General features: G+C 41.4%; 3 protein-coding genes across 7 annotated transcripts; all 3 read left to right on the forward strand.

The window, feature by feature from the left end:
- Window positions 1–123: 123 nt before the first annotated feature.
- LOC115192817 (SIN3-HDAC complex-associated factor) lies at window positions 124–9,683 on the forward strand. Its single transcript, XM_029751690.1, has 6 exons — window positions 124–325; window positions 2,319–2,446; window positions 2,620–2,719; window positions 2,881–3,004; window positions 3,543–3,693; window positions 6,334–9,683. Exons 2-6 carry the CDS (start codon window positions 2,319–2,321, stop codon window positions 6,629–6,631), a joined length of 801 nt encoding a protein of 266 aa, XP_029607550.1. The 5' UTR covers window positions 124–325; the 3' UTR covers window positions 6,632–9,683.
- A 188-nt stretch (window positions 9,684–9,871) lies between these two features.
- kxd1 (KxDL motif containing 1) lies at window positions 9,872–13,884 on the forward strand. 3 transcript variants are annotated; one of them, XM_029751693.1, is made up of 5 exons: window positions 9,872–10,265; window positions 10,675–10,782; window positions 11,018–11,170; window positions 12,615–12,661; window positions 13,320–13,884. In XM_029751693.1, exons 2-5 carry the CDS (start codon window positions 10,688–10,690, stop codon window positions 13,586–13,588), a joined length of 564 nt encoding a protein of 187 aa, XP_029607553.1. In that variant the 5' UTR covers window positions 9,872–10,265; window positions 10,675–10,687; the 3' UTR covers window positions 13,589–13,884. The 3 variants fall into 3 exon arrangements, with proteins under 3 accessions (XP_029607553.1, XP_029607551.1, XP_029607552.1); XM_029751691.1 differs by having other exon boundaries at window positions 9,873–10,211; XM_029751692.1 differs by having other exon boundaries at window positions 9,873–10,184.
- A 3,382-nt stretch (window positions 13,885–17,266) lies between these two features.
- Window positions 17,267–20,617, forward strand: LOC115192819 (zinc finger protein 572-like). 3 transcript variants are annotated; one of them, XM_029751696.1, is made up of 3 exons: window positions 17,270–18,287; window positions 18,397–18,986; window positions 19,181–19,265. In XM_029751696.1, the coding sequence occupies exons 1-3, from the start codon at window positions 18,104–18,106 to the stop codon at window positions 19,181–19,183; spliced, it is 777 nt and encodes a 258-aa protein (XP_029607556.1). In that variant the 5' UTR covers window positions 17,270–18,103; the 3' UTR covers window positions 19,184–19,265. The 3 variants fall into 3 exon arrangements, with proteins under 3 accessions (XP_029607555.1, XP_029607554.1, XP_029607556.1); XM_029751695.1 differs by having other exon boundaries at window positions 17,267–18,275; window positions 18,397–20,617; XM_029751694.1 differs by having other exon boundaries at window positions 17,269–18,287; window positions 18,397–20,617.
- Window positions 20,618–21,765: the final 1,148 nt, after the last annotated feature.

Here is a 21,765-nt window from a genome sequence, read left to right on the forward strand (position 1 = left end):
TACGTTCTCCACTGTGCCATAGCAACGAGAGACGAGCCCCCGCTTCCCGCGCAATGTTCCCATCCTTATAAGGCCAGCAGACGCAGACGCACTGAAACGTCAGACACTTATGCAAATGAGGTTGATTGAAGAAAATCAGAAAATGGAGGCGTTGATGGGGCGCACGCGCAGTGAGTCCACAACTACCCAGTCCCAGACACAGCCAGCGAGACGTCAACAACAGAGAGCTGGTTACTGATGCTGGTGAATTGTGAGAGTAATTACATTGTAACGACTCGTGTTCAAGGTTATTACTTTGTATCAGCTACGTTCGATTTGCTTCAAGGTAAGAATTGTGTTGGCTACTGTTCAATAAGCTACTCAAAATGTGCAAGCTTTTGGTGTCTGCTTGGCTATTGTAGGCTATGATTCAAAACAAGTGAGCTCGAGTTGTCCACTTGAGAAGGAGAACAATTAACATCGATGTCACCGTTAGAATTAAGCATTAATAAGCCTACCATATGCCTACTATTTTACCATTTTTTTTTTATAGGCTAGTTTAAATTGAAATAATAATTGGAGAAACGATTGCAACAATGTTTAATGCAGATTTGGCCCTAAACGCATTGTATCCCCATGATTTCTAGCGCTATGCCTTGTACATTTATTGTATGGTGTCTTGATGATTAATTCGTTTTAATTGTGATTTTGAATAGGTGAATTCATAGCTTATAACCCCATTTTTAAGTTTGCAATGTTGAAATGTGCATGTTCCGTTTGTGATTAATGACTGCATAGTATACTGATGTAACTAATGCCCAAGTTCGAGCTCCCATCACGCCCACCCGAGATGAGTTTACACGCGATTACTCCGTGTGTCAACACATTCATGGATGCATCCATCACGACAAAACAAGTAGTAGCCTAACCAAATGATGGCAAGGTTAAACCCCAATTCGATAACATTGAAGTACGTTGTCACTGTTAAAAAACGAAGCGTTGAACTTGGTGCGTGTTTGGAGGTGCACTGGCCAGTGACGCGGCATCGCATAAATAACAAAGGGTAAAGATCACATTACAAGACTGTTCCAAAGCATGATTGTATCGTTTTAGAGAGGAATATGTCCGTTTGCTGAAATAAGTTTGATAATGCGGTTGTGTCATCGACAATCGAGTTTATGGACTGGTAGACGACCGACGACGGGTTGAAAGGTTCCGTTTAAAATGGGTGCGCATGAGGCTGCTCGTGTGCCATGCTTCCTGGCGAAAGTGGGCGGTGAACGTATCGATTTACAGTAGTCGTTCCTCGGTGGAAAGGTTATTTTTTTATCATGAACGACGACTTTTCAGTTTTTAAACACAGTCAGTTTTAATGATTTAACGATGTTAAGTCTGTTTTACAACTTTAAAATTCGAAATATTTCGCACATGATAGCGCATCGCACACCCCGCCCTCACTCCCCCTTCCCCACCTTTGAAGTGTGTTGCCATGTAGAGTTACCGCACATAGGCCTGCTGTATTATCCTGTACTGTCTGTGGTTGTACCACTGCATTGTCAAGAGACCCGAAGGACTGCCGCTTAGATGGGAAAACAAGTAGCATGGGGGGCGCGGCTCACGGTTTTGCCGCATGATTATTTTGAAGGCCTCCTTGTGCTTAGTGATAGGGTTTGCATGGCAACATAAGATAAAATCTACTTTAAATGTCGATTAGAATTAAACCATACCCCCATGATTAATTTTTTTTTTTATTACATTTTTTTAAACAATTTATTGCACCACGAGGTATTCACACAAACAGGTCTCATCACTTTAGCCTCTTTCATTCACTGGGCAGGCGGGTCTGTCCTTTAGCATCAAAACCAGAGTTTACAGGTTTGTCCTAGTTTATGATATGTTATATTTTGCCATATCGGTGCGGAAGCTATGCTAATCTCAGAGGGCGATTAGAGCGCGGCGGCACGGGGACATTATCTGTCTGACGTGCAGACAGCTGACCTATATTCAGTCCCATTTGGGTCAGAGTATGGCGCTCACTTTCATCTAGTGCGCTTTATTGCGCGAACCGTCTAAAAAATATTCAAAGTAAGCTTTATCAACCATCTCCATATAGAAACACATTGAAATGGTAGCCTGTTGTTCCGCTGGTTGATACATGGGCTGAATATTTTGCATAACGTTTGAATAAACCATTAATAGGGAATATATATCCCCAAAATGTAACAGGCATGTAGGCTAACCATCGCCTATTATAGGCCAATCCTTTTCATTATTGCATTTTTTCCCCTTCATTTTAATAAACTGCAAATTGCCTTTTGCTGTTTTGTTTTCGAAAACAGATGTTTGGCTTTCACAAGCCGAAGATGTACCGGAGTTTAGACGGCTGTTGCATCTGCCGCGCCAAGTCCTCCAGCTCGCGCTTCACGGATAGCAAGCGGTACGAGAAGGACTTCACGAGCTGTTTCGGGTAAGCAAGAATTTCTGACAATTACCGCGGCTTTATAGTGTATTTCCACGTTGTAAAAATAGAAAGACTTTGAATAAAAATATGTCCTGGTAACCAAAATGTAATGACATTAGGAACCATAATATTAACATTGTTCACATTGTCCTGCTTAACCCATATTTCCCTTCATGTAGATTGTGTGAAACTCGGTCTGGTGAAATCTGCAATGCCTGTGTACTCCTTGTGAAACGATGGAAGAAACTCCCAGTGGGGTCTAAGAAAAGCTGGAATCATGTAAGCTCCACATGTTGTCTTGATCTCCTCTTCACCACTCACCTGTTTGTTGAAAATGGTTATGAATAACACCAAAAAGAGGGGAGGAGAGGAGCTCCTATCTCCTTTTCTCTCTTATCCCCCTCTCTACTCTTCTTCTCTCCCCTCCTCTCTTATCTTAGGTGGTTGATGCCCGAGGAGGCCCCAGCCTAAAGATGTCTTCCAGGCCAAAGAAGCTGAAGTCCCTCTCCAAGAGAGCCAGGCCAAGCCAGATCAGCCGACTGCAGAAAGAGCTGAAGAGAAACAGTAAGTCCTGTTCACAATGCAACCATAAACATAATGGGGTTTGACCACTTCAGTAATAGATCAATGCAACCATAAGGACCCAATCTCGATGCTTTTCAGGTGTTGAGGCAGGTGACATTTTTTTTCATTTCACGAGTATCCTTGTATTGTAGCCTAACCGCAGGTAGCCTAGCGGTTAGAGCATTGGGCCAGTAACCGAAAGGTTGCTAGTTCGAATCCCTGAGCCGACAAGGCAATTAACCCTAATTGCTCCAGTGTCGCCATTGAGAATGGCTGGCCGTGGCCCCACTTTCCGAGGGTGTCTCAGGGGGAGTTGGGATTTGCAAAACAACACATTTTCAATTCACACATGCGTATTATACACGCTTGTATAGGACAAATATAAGCACCCACCTAATTATTATGTAAATATTCTGGCGGATGAGATGTTTCAAACTTTGTGCGACATTCCCACTCTGAACATACCCCTGCTGCGTTCTACCAAATAATGTACACTACAGTATAGCTTACTTCATCTATGGTTCTACCCCCTCTCCAGACTCCGATGCCCACAGCACCACGTCCAGTGCCTCGCCGGCCCAGTCTCCCAGCTACAGCAACCCCTCAGACGAGGGCACCGACACAGAGCTCTCCCCTGGCTCCAGCCGTTCCCCTGTCTTCTCCTTCCTGGACCTCACTTACTGGAAGAGGTAAGGCTGGAGGATCTTCCCAGTAAACTACACTGAACAGAAATAAGCTGAAATAAAATATCCTAAAAATGTTCCATATGCACAAGAAGCTTATTTCTCTCAAATTTTGTGTAGAAATTTGTTAACATCCCTGTTAGTGAGCATTTCTGCTTTGTCGAGATAATCCATCCACCTGACAGGTGTGGCGTATCAAGAAGCTGATTAAACAGCATGGTCATTACATACGTGCATCTTGTGCTGGGGACAATAAAAGGCCACTCTAAAATCTGCAGTTTTGTCACACAACACAGTGCCACAGATGTCTCAATTTTGAGGGAGTGTGCAATTTGCATGCTGACTGAAGGAATGTTCACCAAAGCTGTTGCAAGAGAATTGAATGTTCATTTCTCAACCATAAACCACCTCCAACATCGTTTTAGAGAATCTGTAAGTATGTCCAACCGGCCTCACAACCGCAGACCATGTGTATGGAGTCGTGTGGGTGAGCGGTTTGCTGATGTCAACATTGTGAACAGGGTGCCCCATGGTGGCAGTGGAGTTATGGAATGGGCAGGCACAAGCTACGGACAAAGAAGACAATTGCATTTTATCAATTGCAATTTGAATGCACAGAGATCCCACAAAAAGATCCTGAGGCCCATTGTCGTGCTATTCATCAGTCGCCATCACCTCATGTTTCAGAATGATAATGCACGGCCCATTGTCGCAAGGATCTGTACACAATTCCTGGAAGCTGAAAATGTCCCAGTTCTTCAATGGCCTGTATATTCACCAGTCACCTATTGAGCATGTTGGAATGCTCTGGATCGAAGTGTACGACAGCGTGTTCCTCTTCTCGCCAATATATACAGCATCATTGCACAGCCATTGAAGAGGAGTGGGTCAACATTCCACAGGTCACAATCAACAGCCTGATCAATTATATGCGAAGGAGATGTGTCACGCTGCATGAGACAAATGGTGGTCATACCAGATACGGACTGGTTTTCTGATCCACGCCTACTGTTTTTTTAAGGTATCTGACCAACAGATGCATATCTGTATTCCCAGTCATGTGAAATCCATAGATTAGGGCCTAATGAATTTATTTCAATTGAATGTTTTCCTTATATGAACTGTAACTCAGTAAAATCTTTGAAATTGTTGCATGTTGCGTTTTATATTTTTGTTCAGTATACATGCCCTGATAGACAGTATGGGCCAGTTTCCCGGGACACAGTTTAAACCTGGTCCGGGACTGAAAATATCCATTGAAAGTGCAATCGACCCCTTTCCAGTACACGCCACATTGACGTCACTCACAGATGTGCGCGACTCTTGGCTTCAGTAAGAAAGCCATCGCCATCTGCGCATTTTCAACAGCCTAGATTTACATTTTTATTACTTCTAAACAAAATAACTTTATTAGGTTCTCATACGCTTACAATGATGTTTTGATTCTTGCTTGAACAGTTGCTAAGATTATATTTGGTTGTGAACTTTGCAAAATAACTATTTTGGATGCAGCAGTTGTTAGCTAGAATGCTAATGCTTATTGACATAGGCTGTTGCAAAAGCTAGCCAAAGAGCCATTTTATTGGTTGAAGTTGAACTATTTTTTAAGTATAATGCAGTTTATTTGCGATGATGACACAAACATTATATTAAGCAGGACATTCATACGAGCCTTAAAATCCAATTATAATCCAAAAGTAGAGTGAAATGTACTCATAAGCAACGTGTGTATATATAGACTTTTTTTGCTGGTGTTCTTTAACTCCCCCATGTTCTACCACCAACTTGTGCGCATCGCCCTTGTGCGGCAATGTTTGCAAACACAGAATGGTGTATATGAAGTCAAGGCTTAATCTGGGTCTGGGGAAAACGTCCCTTTCTGTCCTGCAAACTCTGTTTGAGATGTAGAATGTTCATGACTGCTTTGTCCAAATGCTTCATTTAATACATTTTCCCTTTTTAAAATATATATATTTTTTGTTCTGGTAGATTTTCTGTACTTATTTAGTCAGTGTTTTGTATTGATTTAGTGCGGAACAAATGTGGGAAGTCTTCTGATCCATATGCCGCCTCTCATATCCATGGTCACAAGTGTTTTGAAGTGGATTTATTCCTCTGAGAACAATGATAGTGAGGATGATAAACAGGAAGAATGTGTCCATAGATTGTATCGGAGTTACTGTAACTTGTTTCCTGTGTCCCCCATGTCTGATAACACTCATACAGTTCCATACAGTCTTCAGTCGATAAGATGGTACATCATGAATTCATTATCCTTCATGGCCTGTATGTGTGTGGCCACTCTTTCCCAGTTTATTTAAAAACAATAAACTTCACACAATGCAGTGGTGTGTGTGTGGTGAGCTCATGAGCCTCCTAACAGAACACTGCATCTGTAATCTCCAGCCTGGAAGCTTCCTTGTTAATTTTCACCAGATGCGAAGCCTCACCACTGCTCTGGTAGTTAGATAAAAGAGAGGAAAGAATGAATGAAAGAGAAAGATGAGCCATCGAAGGAGAGTTTATTTTGTATTTTATATGCGCACATGCATTAGTGTCTGTCACAATAGTTGTCTGTATCTCGCATGGTTGGATGTACTGTCAGTATCACAGGAATAATCCCATGCTCCTTTGCTCCTCCTCTAGGCAGAGGGTGTGTTGTGGGATCATCTACAAGGGCCGGTTTGGGGAGGTGCTCATCGACCCCCACCTCTTCAAGCCCTGCTGCCGCAAGAAACAGCAACGGCAGCGGCAGGAGGAGGAGGAGGAGGAGGAAGGGTACGAGGAAGAAGAGGTGGAGGTGGTAGAAGTGACGGAGGAGGAAGAGGAGGTGAAGAGGTCAAACAGCCAGAAGAGCTTAGAGACTCCTCAGCTACAGGTCACCATGACAACGCCTCAGACCGTAGAGGAGGAGGGGGAGGAGGTTGAGGAGGGAGACTGGTGACGCTGCACCACAGTGTGCATCTTTGAGGAAGCCTTGGGAGTGCTCCTGGTTTACAAGCGCTTACAAAGATGAGTTAGGTCGGATTTCCTTCAGTCAACAAGCAGCTGTAACCCATTTGGACTTTTTTTTCAGTAATTTTGTTTGTTAGTTTGGTAACTTGTGGACTGACTGAGCCATCAGGTCTTGTACTTGGTATTCTCCTTGTCCTGGGTTCATGTTCATTAGGCCGGGCATGCAACGGAAAATGAGCTTTTCTTATTGGGCAAGTCATGTAGTACCTACGTGTTGCAATCTATTTTCTTCTGTTTGGTTCCTAATGAATATGACCCATATGTTCGAACACCTTTCTTGGTGTGTTTTTCTCCTTGACATGAAATGCTGTAGCTCTGACTGATCACCAGCATACCTTTTACAGGTTACAGTCGTACAGTAGCACTTGTATTATACTGAAACACATTTGCATTTATACCATTTTTTTTATTGATTCTGTATATGGGCCTGTATATATTTATATATCGGCCTCGATTGAGAAAGGCCTATTCACAGCACAAACAGCCAATACACCACCAACAGCCAATACACCAGCCTTAATTTAGTGAGGGAAGGCAGTGCCAGTGTTTTGTCATTGTTGGTACTAAGGGATGATATTAAAGGGACATTTCAAAAAGGTTCAACTTGATATTTATTATCTCCAGCATCACCCCAACATCAACATATTTAAAAATGGGGGGTTTCTATGTTTCGCAGTCTAAAGGATGCACACCAGATGATGTAAAAGAAAATGGATTCTGGATGAAAAACATTTGACATCGTGATTTTTTTAAACCAACTATGAGCAGGCAAAGGTTAGGAAACTAACTACCTGATCATGTCACAAGTGTTTCTGGATTATGTCATCAGAAACACTTTTCTTCCTCTGCCTCTATCTTTATGACTACACAACATCGAAGCACACTTTTTTTTGCATTTGTTGAGGTGGCGCTGGAGATGATGAATATGAAGTAGAAAATTGTGAAATGTCCCTATTGAGACATAATAGTTAGTGCAAGTTTGAGTTTTCTCCTGCTTATTATATGTTAATGGAGGCCTAAGGCTTTCAAAATGAAGAGAAGCAACACAGTGAGTTTTGCATGAATGCTGATGAAAATAACCCCGCTCATCCAAAATATCTGTAGATCAGATGCATAAGTCTAATAAGCTATTGCATGGCCTTAAAAGCATAACTACAATTTTTGTGGAAGTCTTGTTCGTATTTTCCAGACCTAATGCCCCGAAGCCACAAGGTATTTATTTAAAAGGGGGGAAAAAATCGCAGAATTGTCTCATCTGCTGTATTATACACCAGCAAATACAATAGTGACCAGTTCAGATCATGACCTATTCCTTCCAGAGTTCTAGAGGCGGGAAAACTTTTATACTTGAGTTTTTCTTACTGTCAGTAAGGGGACAGGATGATGTAATTAACACAGACACACACGTTTTGTTCTTCTATCCTCGTGGGGACCTAACATTTATTTCCATTCCAAATCCAATTTACCTTAACCCTTACCGTAACCCTAAACCTAACCACTAACCCCTTACCATAACTAATTGTAACCCTAAACTTAACCCCTGAATTTAAAATAACCTTTGTTTTCATGGGGATGTGGGAAGTGTCCCCATGATGGAGAATTTCTGTTCTTTTACTATCCTTTTGGGGATTTTCAATCCCCACAAGTATAGAAGAACCAATTCACACACATATATACATACATACATACATACACACACACATACACACACAAACAGTGTATCTACTGCAACAACCTAGACATACAATGTAATGTATACCATTTAGCAGACACTTTTATCCAAAACGACTTAGTAATGCATGCATACATTTCATGTAAGGGTGGCCTCGGAAATCAAACCCTCTAAGTGTTTTCTCTCCACATGAGCACAACATTCTAAGTCTGCACCCCTGTTGTCAATAACAGTGTATTGTTTTTTTGATTGTTTTGAGGAAACGGTCTGCGTATTATAGTGTTTTTTTAATCTTTTTTTTTTTTGCAGGACTTCCACATAATTTAAACCACATTGCCTCTTGTGGTGCAGCAGGTGTTTCAGATTTAAATGGAAGGCCTACTTATGATACATACAGTATGTCAATGCTATTGATCTTTATTTAATCATTTTATACTTTTGAGGACTTATTATCATGTTCTAAACTTAGGATTCCTCATTCCTTGGTTAGTTAAGCAACCACGATATACTAGCATATATATATCAAACAACCAAAGCACAATTAAATTCATTCAATTTGAAATGCAAAACTGATCATTTAAATTTATTTTGTAGGCTATTAGTGGCATAAAAAGGACACTAAAATGTTCATTTTTAATGAGCCATAACATAGGGAGGATTGTATGTATGTGTACATATTTAAATGGAGGGTGACGGCTTTCTAGTTCAGTTTTTCTGTTATTTATTTCATATTTATTTGTATTACAGCATTTTCCCCATATTACTGTATTCTTATTCTGGTTTCTCACTGTAATAACTTAGATGTTACATAAAAAATTTAGTTCTGTCATATGATTAGCTTTAATGTAGTTCTTAAGTAAGCAGTGTTCGAGTCAGAAATTCACAATTTATAACAGTATTTGTGAAATATTGGGATCAATACTTGTCTTTTTTTAATCAACATTATCGTGTAGTAATTTATGTTATAAACAAACATTTGATTGGACCTGTACCTCCGTATCAGGTATTTAGCCTGTTGAAATATGAATTAAATTTTTTGACGTATATTAAAACTTTACTTTCCTCATCTTTGCCCCGTGATGTTGCATATAATTTAAATCGACTTAGCTTTACATTTGTCATTTAGCAGATGCTCTTCACCAGAGCAATTTACAATTGTGCATCTCTTAAAATAGCTTTAGTGCTACATGCATGTATTGTAGCTATGCACTTGCATTTATTTACCAAGTTAGCTCTAGACATTTTGTATTTTTATACATGATGATGTACTTTTTTTTTACTAGTCTTTCAATAAAATAAATTTTGTGAGTTTGAGTCTGGATTTTATGTTTTTGGCATGATTATTATATTCCCAAATGCCTTGCCATGCTTTAGCCCTTTATGCTGTTTCAGGGCTAAATCTAGTCCCACATTCAAGAGAACTCAGATTATTTTATACGAGTTTCCAAGTCGGATATTTACGAGATTCCGAGTTGTCTCGAACGCGGCATAAACACTTTTTTTGTACTCGCCCAAAATAGGGGGAAAACCATACATAATTTTAAACTATTCGTAAATTCTACATCACAAATAAGATATATCTTACTTAAACTAGCTTTAGTTTTCCACCGGAAATGACTGACATGCATTTGCTGTCATGTGATAAACATTTTTCACTGAAGTGCGGTGTAGCGTTCTGTTTTCTCAAACTAAGACATTTTTCTCTTTGCCACAGCTGCTAAATTGCAGTTAGCTTCAGTTATGGAAGTGACTGACAGTAGCTTAATGTAAACGTGTATTTTTCCGTTCAAGTGTTGAAGAAAATTCACGGGTATAACGTGTTTGGAACCTGTCGCAAGTAAATATGTTAGCTAGCTAACGTAGCTTGTCTATGGTCTGTCTTTCTACTTAGGGAACGTTAGCTAGTATTCTGCACCAGCAAACGTTGTAAAATATATATATTTTTTAACCTAGGCAAGTCAGTTAACACATTCTTATTTACAAAGACAGCCTAGGAACGGTGGGTTAACTGCCTTGTTCAGGGGCAGAACGACAGATTTTTACATTGTCAGCTCAACGTTACGTTAGCTGTCTTGCTAAGCAAACATTTATTTATAGATAACGCCTAATGAGCCTTGCACCTTGCCAATGCCCATAGCATTTCTTGAGCACGATAGGCCTACTACCTAACAGGCTCACATTTATGTTAGCTGTCTTGGTGTATTTGGTGATACAAACGCATAGCTAGCTAGCCTAGTTGTTTGACATTCATGTATTAGCACTGTTGATGGTGTAGCATTTATTTTCCAATTGCCTTCCAGTATCACCAGCACCATGGAACCCACAGCCTCCGGAATGTTCTGTAACAGAATGCTCAGTATGGTAAACTCGGAGGATGTCAACGCCATCATCCAAGCCCAGAGGCACATGTGAGTGACAGTCTGAACTACAGCACAGTCCACATTGTACATCTGCTGGATTTATTGATATTTCTCACATAGAGGGCAGACTCTGTCTGCAAGGGGTCTTGATGGGTGGCCATTGGTTAGCAGTCAACGTGGGTAGACTATGGCAAAATAGGCACAGCTTTGCCACAGCCTGATACAAATATAACACCATTAATTTAAGCCTGTTTATATCACTCATCATTTGCTCCTCTTCCAGGCTGGACCGCTTTGAGAAGACCAATGAGATGCTAATCAACTTCAATGGGCTGTCCAACGTGCGGCTGCTGCAGATGAACGAACACTTCCTGCTTCACACGCGCACCCTGGTGGAGATGAAGAAAGACTTGGACAGCATCTTTAGGAGAATCAGGTGAAGGACCTGGCCCAATACTAGGCTACCCCCATTGTCTTCCCACAGATGGCATCATTCTATGTAAGATAATGGACTACCCGGCCTCTAGCCCCACTGTTCGCTACAAAAATAACCAAGCCTTACCCCCTAAACATTTCTGTAGATCTGAAAACAGGTTTTGACATTTTTGCAAATGTATTAAAAAAAAAGAAATACAAATATTCAGACCCTTTACTCAGTACTTTGTTGAAGCACCTTTGGCAGCGATTACAGCTTCAAGTCTTCTTATGCATGAAACTACAAGCTTGGCACACCTGTATTTGGGAAGTTTCTATGCTACGCTGTATGGATGGTGCCAGGTTTCCTCCAGACGTGACGCTTGGCATTCAGGCCAAAGATTTCAATCTTGGTTTCATCAGACCGACAATCTTGTTTCTCATGGTCAGAGTCCTTTAGGTGCCTTTTGGCAACCTCAAAGCGGGTTGTCATCTGCCTTTTACTGAGGAGTGGCTTCCGTCTGGTCACTACCATAAAGCCCTGATTGGTGGAGTGCTGCAGAGATGGTTGTCTTTCTGGAAGGTTCTCCCATCTCCACAGAGGAACTCTGAGCTCTGTCAATGATCATTGGGTTCTTGGTCACCTCCCTGACCAAGGCCCTTCTCCCATGATTGCTCAGTTTGGCCAGGCGGACAGCTCTAGGAAGAGTATTGGTGGTTCCAAACTTCTTCCATTTAAGAATGATGGCAGCCACTGTGTTATTGGAGACCTTCAATGCTGCATACATTTTTTGCTACCATTCCCCAGATCTGTGCCTCGGCACAATCCTGTCTCGGAGCCCTACAGACAATTCCTTTGACTTCATGGCTTGGTTTTTCCTCTGACATGCACTGTCAACTGTGGGACCTAATATAGGCAGGTGTGTGCCTTTCCAAATAATTTCCAATCAATAGAATTTACCACAGGTGGACTCCAAGTTGTAGAAACATCTCAAGGATGATCAATGGAAACAGGATGTACCTGTTTCTATTTACTTACGTAAATAAGGTTTTTCTGTTTCATTTGTAAAAAAATTGCATAAATGTCTCACCTGTTTTCGCTTTGTCATTATGGGCTATGTAGATTGGTGAGGGGGGGAAAAAATGTAAGGCTGTAACATAACAAAATGTGAAAAAAGTCAAGGGGTCTGAATCCAAATGCACTGTACATGAAGTTCCTAGCATAAGGGGCAAGGGGTTGTTTAACAAACCCTTGGCTTATTGGATTATCTATACTCTTGGTGGATTGTAGATTTCCTCTAAGTGGACTTTATACCGACTACGAATGGAAACTTTCAGTCACTCACTCTCTTGTTCAATTTTTACACTCGCTCATGGGAGTAGTCACACAATTATTGCTCTAACCTTGGTTTCCTTCTGTAACGAGAACATAATCCATTTATTCATGGTTCTATCTGTCCATGCAGGACGTTAAAGGGCAAGATCGCCAAGCAGTACCCAGAGGCCTTCAGCAGTGAGTTTGACATTTTACAGTCATGACAGCAACATTGGCAGACAAACAAATGTTGTTTACTGTAAATAGTCGCTAAACATACATTTTTCAGTGTTTTTTGTTGTGTGTTGCGGGCTTAACAAGATGAGACAACATGTAAACGCAGCAATGGAGTGTCTTTTTGTACGTAATTCTACGTACTTTTGTGCTGTAAAATGTTTTGAACAGATGGTATACGACTTTGCTTAGGGCCCTTTAGTTAGCGCTACACATCAGACACTTTGTCAAGTAACTGAATTCAATGTTTCAATTCAATCTACTTTTATTTATGTATTTTTTTTATTGAACATTTTATTTAACAAGGCAAGTCAGTTAAGAACAAATTCTTATTTACAATGACGGACTACCAAAAGGCCTCCTACGGGGACAGGGGCTGAGATTAAAAAGAAAGTATAGGACAAAACACACATGACAAGAGAGACACCACAGTAAGTCCTTCTCCTCAGTGCCTCTGAGGGTGCATCTTGATAGTGTTAAGTGGCGTTAATTCTTCTTTTCCTCTATCTGCAATTATGGGAAAGAAATTGGACGTGCTGTTTTTTTTTTTTTACAATGAGTGTAGATGGAGGCCACTTTAGACTGTTGAGACTCACTCTGAGTCTCTCCCTCTTCCCCATAGACGTCCACGAGTCGCCTATCCTGGAGGAGGACGACGACGAGTTTGATCTCATCCCGCCCAGCGTTGCCGCGACGATCACCACCGCCATGTCGGAGCAGAGCACAGAGTCATGTGACACGAGCCCCGATGTCATTTCCCCGACCGTGAGCCGGTGTTCCGAAGACCTCTCCCAGGAGCAGGCCGACACGCCTACCTCTGACCCAGTCCTGCCTAGCCCTGAGATGGGCGTGCTGAGGGATGAGGGTCCGGACTCGGTACCTGCAGAGTAGAGCCTTCGTAACCCAGGCCTAGAGCTCTACTTAGTACCTGCGGAGTAGAGCCTTCGTAACCCAGACGTAGAGCTCTATTCAGTGCCTGTGGAGTAGGGCCTCCGTAACACCGGCCTATGGCTCTATTCAGTACCTGCACTGTAGAGCCTCTGTAACAGAGGCTCAGTAGCTGTAGATTAGATACTCCTATATACAAAAGTATGTGGATACCCCTTCAAAGTAGAGGATTCAGCTATTTCAGCCAAACCCTTTGCAGACAGGTGTATAAAATCGAGCACACAGCCATGCAATCTCCATAGACAAACAGTGCCAGTAGAATGGCCTTACTGAAGAGCTCAGTGACTTTCAACATGGCACCGTCATAGGATGCCACCTTTCCAACAAGTCAGTTCATAAAATGTCTGCCCTGCTCGAGTTGCCCCGGTCAACTGTAAGTGCTCTTATTGTGAAGTGGGAACGTCTATGAGCAACAACGGCTCAGTTGCAAAGTGGTAGGTCACACAAGCTCACAGTGCTGAAGTGTGTAGAAATCCTCTGTCCACACAAGCTCACAGAATGGGACTGCTGAGTGCTGAAGCACGTAGCGCTTAAAAATAGTTGGAACACTCACTACTGAGTTCCAAACTGCCTCTGGAAACAACGTCGGCACAAGAACTGTTCGTTGGGAGCTTCATGAAATGGGTTTCCATGGCCGCACAGCCACACACAAGCCTAAGATCACCATGCGCAATGCCAAGCGTCGGCTGGAGTGGCGTAAAGCTCGCCACCATTGGTCTCTGGAGCAGGGGAAATGCGTTCTCTGGAGTGATGAATCACGCTTCATATCTGGTAGTCTGACGGAAAAATCTGGGTTTGCCGGATGCCAGGAGAACGCTACCTGCCCCAATGCATAGCGCCAACTGTAAAGTTTGATGGAGGAGGAATAATGGTCTGGGGCTGTTTTTCATGGTTCGGGCTACAACCCTTAGTTCCAGTGAAGGGACATCTTAACACTACAGCATACAATGACATTCTTGACGATTCTATGCTTCCAACTTTGTGGCAACAGTTTGGGAAAGGCCCTTTCCTGTTTCAGCATGACAAGTCCCCACTGCACAAAGCGAAGTCAATGCTGAAAATAATTGTCAAGAACAGTGTGGAAGAACTTGACTGACCTGCTCAGAGCCCTGACCTCAACCCCATCGAACACCTCGGGATGAATTAGAACCCCAACTGCGAGCCAGTTCTAATCGCCCAACATCAATGCTCGACCTCACTAATGCCCTTGTGGCTGAATGGAAGCAAATTCCCGCAGCAATGTACATCATCTAGTGGAAAGTCTTCCCAGAAGAGTGGATGCTGTTCTAGCATCAAAGGGGGGCCCAACTCCATATTAATGCCCTTGATTTTGGAATGAGATTTTTGACGAGCAGGTGTCCACATACTTTTGGTAATTTAGTGTATAAGCCCCAAGCTGCAGCAGAAGGTCAATGTGATTGATTGGCTTTTGAGTTTTGACCCGTTACCTGATTAGTCAGGTCTGCTGTTCACCTGTAACTGCCAAGACTGTTAGAAGAGTATACCTTACATCCCTTTTGAAGACATGCTTGTCCAGCACTCTCCCCTAAGCAATGAAGAAGATACTTGAATTTGTGTTGTTTTGAAGAACTGAATCCTTTACTGCTGCCACAGGAGGACTGCCCCCCCCCCCCCCCCCCCCCCCCCCAGTTATTAATTGTTTGTGTGCACAGGAGAGTCACTCTTTATCATTATTTGTTTAGCTTGGAAATATTGTACTCCTTTAATGAGGTGGTGAACTCTGGACATGGGCAAGCCTATTGGAAGCCAGCTTTTAATCAATGGTACTGCCTGCCAAAATATGGTTTTGTTTTTGAGTAATACATACCTCAAATGTGGTTTATCCTACTGAAACATCACACCGCAAATAGACTTTGTTTTTAAACATGTAAAATGTGTGAGTTGCTGCGTAGAAGAGTTCAGTATTATTGTTCTCCATTGTTTCTCAGATATGCTATTTTATTTTGTTGGGATAACTTGAGCTCAAGTACTAGGCTACATTGTAAACCTGTAAATGATCTCTCGATTTAAGTGGCTAGCTGAAGCTCTAAGTGTTTATCACTATCATATCGGAAAATGTTGTGTATTTACTTGAATGCTGAAGTATATGAATTGGTTTGTTTAACAGTTAAATTATTAAAATATGACAACTCAAGCTTTTGATGTACCTTTTTATCCCACCACTCTGACATGCATCTGGCACTCGAGAATACTGTATATACCCGCCCAATTGATATGTCATAGACAAGCGTCTCCAAGCCCATGCTCAGCTATGACTGACATCATTACATGATTTGACAACAAATTCTAATATTACAACTACATTGATATCCTTGAGACGGCATTTCTAACACACAGCTCAATACTATATGCTAAACAAGATTTTCATAGAGAAGGTGTAGCTTTTTCTGAGACCAATGCACATTTTAATGTAATCTTAGGGACCTTAGCTTCCACTTTCCCCTCTGCTCCATTTGTACCTGGGTTTAGCATTTGTGCACCTTGTTGTTAAAAGCTTCCTGAGGACCATGTGTAAACCAGGCCAGGTGGGTCATCAAAACATTGTGAAATAGTCAAATAATTTAAATGGGCGCAAACTGTACAATGCAGTGTGCTGGGTCTCTTCATCTTTTATTGTTCTCCACAGGTCATGCACCAGTTGAACATTCACCATGACAATCAAAATGAAGACTGAGCAAGAGCTTGAAAACGTCAATTAATGTCTTCTATTAGGGAATCTCTGATACACATTTTTTGTTGTTGAAACCATCAGAAAGTACAGTAAAAGGAAGTTGAGAGAAATCCAAAATACAATGAGGAAGGAAATGGATCGCCTGTCACTGTTTGACATGAGGCAGGAAAATGGCATTGAAATTATTTGCCCATTTGAGCAAAAATGTGCATATTGCAAAAGGAAAATAAAAATTATTTCGGCACTAACTCTGGACCATCCGAAAGATAGTACAAGAGTTTGGCAAATAAAAGGCTATGGCCCAGAAGCCAAAACAATGACAGACGCATAGGATTTTACCTGTCCCAAAGTTAAGGGACTTTCACAGGACTCAAAGGAAACAATGGAAAGTTGGTACATAAGCGATGACAGTTGGAAAAGATGTCTTTATTTGAAGGGCAAATTAGTCTTAAAACTACTGTTGCGGTGCAACCTGAGAGGCATACGTACAGTTTAAAGATGTGTTCCCTGACAGTAAGTCAACCTTTTTTAAGGTTTGAAGAACCAAGGGATTGTGTTGCTAAAGTAGTGTTCACAATATTGGTTACTTTGTGCTTATGTGTCCTCAGGTGTCTACAGGATCAGAGACAATCCTATACATTTTTTGTTATTACCTCTATGAGCTTGATGCCAATATTCACCATGAGGGAAAAGTAGACAGAATAACATGTTAAGTGTCTTAATACATGACTCGGACAGTGTTGCATTTAAAACTGGGCCAGTGTCTATACAGGTCCACATCTTCCAATGTTAACTTAACACTGCTGACGCTGTTATACTTTGTCAGTGTTAGGCAATTAACACCTCACACAGTAATTTTAACACTAGGAAGTGTATATAGTTTTCACCAATGGTGTTATGCAATGTTTGACTAAGGATATTACAATAATATTTGTATGTATTTTATGCCGCATGCTCTTATGTACATATTTACAAAGACTTCAGGACTGGCAGCAAACAGGTTCAAACTTTAACATAACTGTATACCACTTAAACTTGTACTTCCACTCACAGATGGCCCAAAACAACACATTGAACGTCACCCCCACGATTATAAAACATTGGAGACATTGAAATGTTTGGCAGTTATCTAATCACCCATCCATATAATGTGTTATACATATAAAGTACTATAAAGGCCAAACAGGTTGAATTGAAATAAGGCTCTTGTAGTTGATAGGATTATCACTGGATAATTTTTTTATACATTTTCTCAAATGCTATTCATCTATTGTTAATGATGTACTTTTATTGTTTTGTTTTATTGTTTATGTTTCTCAACGAATCAAGGAGGATGTGTTTTGTCAGTAAACGATCATTTCAACAGATTCCACCTCTGATAAGCCAAACCTTTGTCACACTCCACTCCAGCAGGTGGCGATAGAGAAATGTATTTACTCGTTTACGACAAGAGCGCAAATGATTTATTGCCACCGGATGTCTTTGTCGCTGATGCTGCACATGATGAAAACAACGGTTTCCCACTAGATAGCATTGCCACAAAGTCCGATATTACAGCCACAAAGGCTACAAAATGTTATTTTTGGTAATCATTTAAGGCAAGGGTTACATTTAAAATAAGATTTTAATAACATAAATTGTAGAAATAAGCGGAGTTTAGGCACAATTATTACTTTGTGACTGTTAATCATTCATCAGCGGTGTTACATTAGTGACGAAAACAACCCAGAGGTTAGCTAGCAACTCGCGTTATCTAAGAAGTAAAAATGTCTAACATACAGTTGTTGAGGGTTTTTCTCAACGAGAGATTAACATATGCTGCCGAGGAGATATTCGGGATCGTTGAAAAAACTATAATAGAGTATCAGGAGGAAGTTGTCCGTCTACAAAGGCTGCTCGACATAGTCCTTCAACCGGAGATAAAGCTACGCAGGGCAGGTGTGTTACTCGGTACGTTTGTCTAACTTACTAAATCATAATTTTATAGGACAAAAGGAGCAATGCCAAAGTGAGTCAGCATTGAGTTAACAGTTTCTTCCTTTCGCTTCTCTTCCTCCAGACCGCTCTCTCTCCGTCTCTGAAGCCGAGGTTCCCCCTGAGCAGCAAGAGTGGAGCACCAGTCTGAGGCAGGAGGACCCACAGCCCACACAGATAAAAGAGGAACCGGAGGAAATCGGGACCAGTCGGGAAGAAGAGCAGCTTCAAGGGCTTGAGGCAGATACCATAGACATCATTTTCACTCCCGCCTATGTGAAAAGTGACTGTGATGAGTACCCAACTCACCCCTCACATCTCTATCAAACCCAAAAGGAAGAAAACAGAGAGAGAGACACTCTACCCAGTACTACATCTGAACTGATCAAAACACAACTTGACCGAGAGAACTATGTAGAATCAGAACCAACCAGTGTCTCTCATCCGTTCTCTGAAGCAGATCCAGACTGTTATGCAGCTCAGAGTGAAAACAGTAAAAGTGTCAGTGGCATGGAGAATGGAGGACCTGCGATAGGTTTTAAGCCAGTCAAATCAAAGACAAAAAATATGGTAAAAGGGCAAAATTCCTGTATCACTACTATGGGCAGCACATCCACACAGTTGTCCCATCTGAAATCACACAGGCAAAGTTTTGCTTCTCCCTGTTGTTGCAAGGTGTGTGGCAAGTTTTTTAATTACATGAGTACATTAATTAGACATGTTAAAACCCATACAGGGGATAAAGATCATCAATGTGGTGTCTGTGGGAAAAGTATGGAGTCCACAGAAAGTAAGAAAGATCACCTCCAAACTCACATTGCAGCTAATGTTTCTTGTCATGTTTGTAGTAAATATTTTTCCTGTAACAGTAAACTGACAGAGCACATGAGGATCCACACAGGGGAGAAACCATATCGCTGCTGTGATTGTGGCCAAGGATTCAGCACTAGCGGTGGTCTGAAAAGACACACGAGGAGACACTCGGGAGAGCAACTGTATCACCCTGATTGTGGCAAAGGATTCGGCACCAGCGGTGATCTGAAAAAACACACTAGAATTTACACAGGATTATCCATATCGCTGCCCTGATTGTGGCAAAGGATTCTAATAGGGTCTGGCTCCAGCAGATACCTTCTCAGGACACACGCTGTGAGACATATGAGCTGAGACAGGATGTCGAATCCTGCCAGAGAGCTAGCTAACGTTACTAGCTAACGCTAGATAGCTAGTGTAGCCAATTTATACTCTGCTAACTCTCCCAACTTTTACCACTAAGATACTAACACACTTAACATAACGCCCTGGACCAGAGCTACTGACATGTAGGCAGCTAGCTAATGTTAGCCACATTTGTAACGTATATTAATTAAATTCATATCACACAAATTGGAGGGACCGATACAAATTCATACATAGAAATGTAACATCATACAAAACGGAGGGACACAAGAAAACGTTTACTATGTTACGGCTGGAGTTCAGACTGCATGTGTACATACCATCTGAGATGCAAAAATACCATCTGAGACAGGCAGCTTCAGACCGCATTATCTGCAGCTGGATGCTTCTCAAGGATTCAGCATTGCTGGTAATCTGTCAATGCACATGAAGATTCGCACAGGAGAGAAAATACAAAACTATTCAGTACTGGCATCAATCTGAAAGTGCACATGAGGACTCACAGAAGCACTGTATAGGTGCAATGATTGCATAGTTTTTACATTTTTTATTATAGAACTCCTACAAAGTTACATTAACAACGGTCACAAGATGGAGGAAACATGATAATGTGCTGTTTGGGGAAAGTCTTCAGACAGAATATTTAGAGGTGCATTCTAACAGACAAGAGAGAGACACTACCCAGTACTACAACTGAACTGATCAAAACAATTTGACGGAGAGGACTATAGAGAATCAGATTCAACCAGTGTCTCTCAGCCATTCTCTGAAGCAAATCCAGACTGTTTTGCAGCTCAGAGTGAAAACGGTGAAAGTGTCAGTGGCATGGAGGACCTGCGATAGGTAGATGCTCCTCAGGACACTACTCTTGGATGAATAATATATGACTGAATTACCAGTGGTGTAAAATAACTAAGTTAAAATACTTCAAATGACTATTTAAGGAGTATCTTTACTATTTATATTTTTTCAACTTTTACTCCACTACATTCCCAAAGAAAATAATGTATTTTTTATGCCATACATTTTCCCTGACACCCAAAAGCACTCGTTACATTTTGAATGCTTAGCAGAAAACAAAAGGTTCCTATTCACGCACTGATCAAAATAACATCCTTGGTCATCTCTACTGCCTCTGATCTGGTGGACTCACTTAACACAAATGATTTGTTTGGAAATTGTCTGTGTGTTGGAGTGTGTGTGTTGGAGTGAGAGTGTTGGAGTGTGTGTGTTGGAGTGAGAGTGTTGGAGTGTATATATATAATGGTGGCGTCTGGTTTGCTATATATAAGGAATTTAAAAGTATTTATTATTTTACTTTTGATACTTAAGTATATTTGATCAATTACATTTACTTTTTATACATAAGTATATTTAAAGCCAAATACTTTCGTTTACTCAAGCAGTATTTTACTGGGTGACTACTGGGTGACTTTGAGTAATTTTCTATTACGGTATCTTTTCTTTTACTCAAGTATGACAGTTGGATACTTTTTCCACCACTGTGAGTTAGTGCTTCAACCTAAGAACTCCCCATCGCTGTCTATCAGAGAGCAGGTAGTGGATTTCTGAGCTACAGGAGTCTGCTCATTAGTTATGGGATGACACTAAGCCATTTGAACCCACGTCCTCCATTTATACATAAAACATGTTTGTTTTAAAGGTTTACATTTTGCCAATATGTTAAACTGTCACATATCTGTTTTGATGTCGCTAAAGTAGTGTTAACAATATTGGTTGCTTTGTGCCCTCCAGTGTCCACAGGAGCTAAGACAATCCTATACACACCGATTTATCATATCTATGGGCTTGATGTCAGTTTCCACTTCATGAGGGAAAGTACATTTTTATTGTATTTTTTACGTGTTTTGACAAGCAATTGGCTACTCACATCTCTAACTCAATAATCAAGTTTGCTGATGACACAACAGTGGTAGGCCTGACTACCAACAACGACGAGACAGCCTACAGGGAGGAGGTAAGAGCCCTGGCGTAGTGGTTCTTGGAAAATAACCTCTCCCTCATCGTTAACAAAATGAAGGAGCTGATCGTGGACTATAGGACAGCAGAGAGCACGCCCTAATCCACATCGACTGGACCGCAGTGGAGAGGGTGAAAAGCCTTGGCGTGTACATCACTAAGGACCTGAAATGGTCCCTCCACACCGACACTGGTGAAGAAGGCGCAACAGCCGGGCTTGGCCCCTGAAACCCTCACAAACTTCTATATATTGCACCATTGAGAGCATTCTGTCGGGCTGTCTCACCGTCTGGTA

Source organism: Salmo trutta, chromosome 4 (genome assembly GCF_901001165.1).
Source record: "Salmo trutta chromosome 4, fSalTru1.1, whole genome shotgun sequence".
Taxonomy (NCBI): Eukaryota; Metazoa; Chordata; class Actinopteri; order Salmoniformes; family Salmonidae; genus Salmo; species Salmo trutta.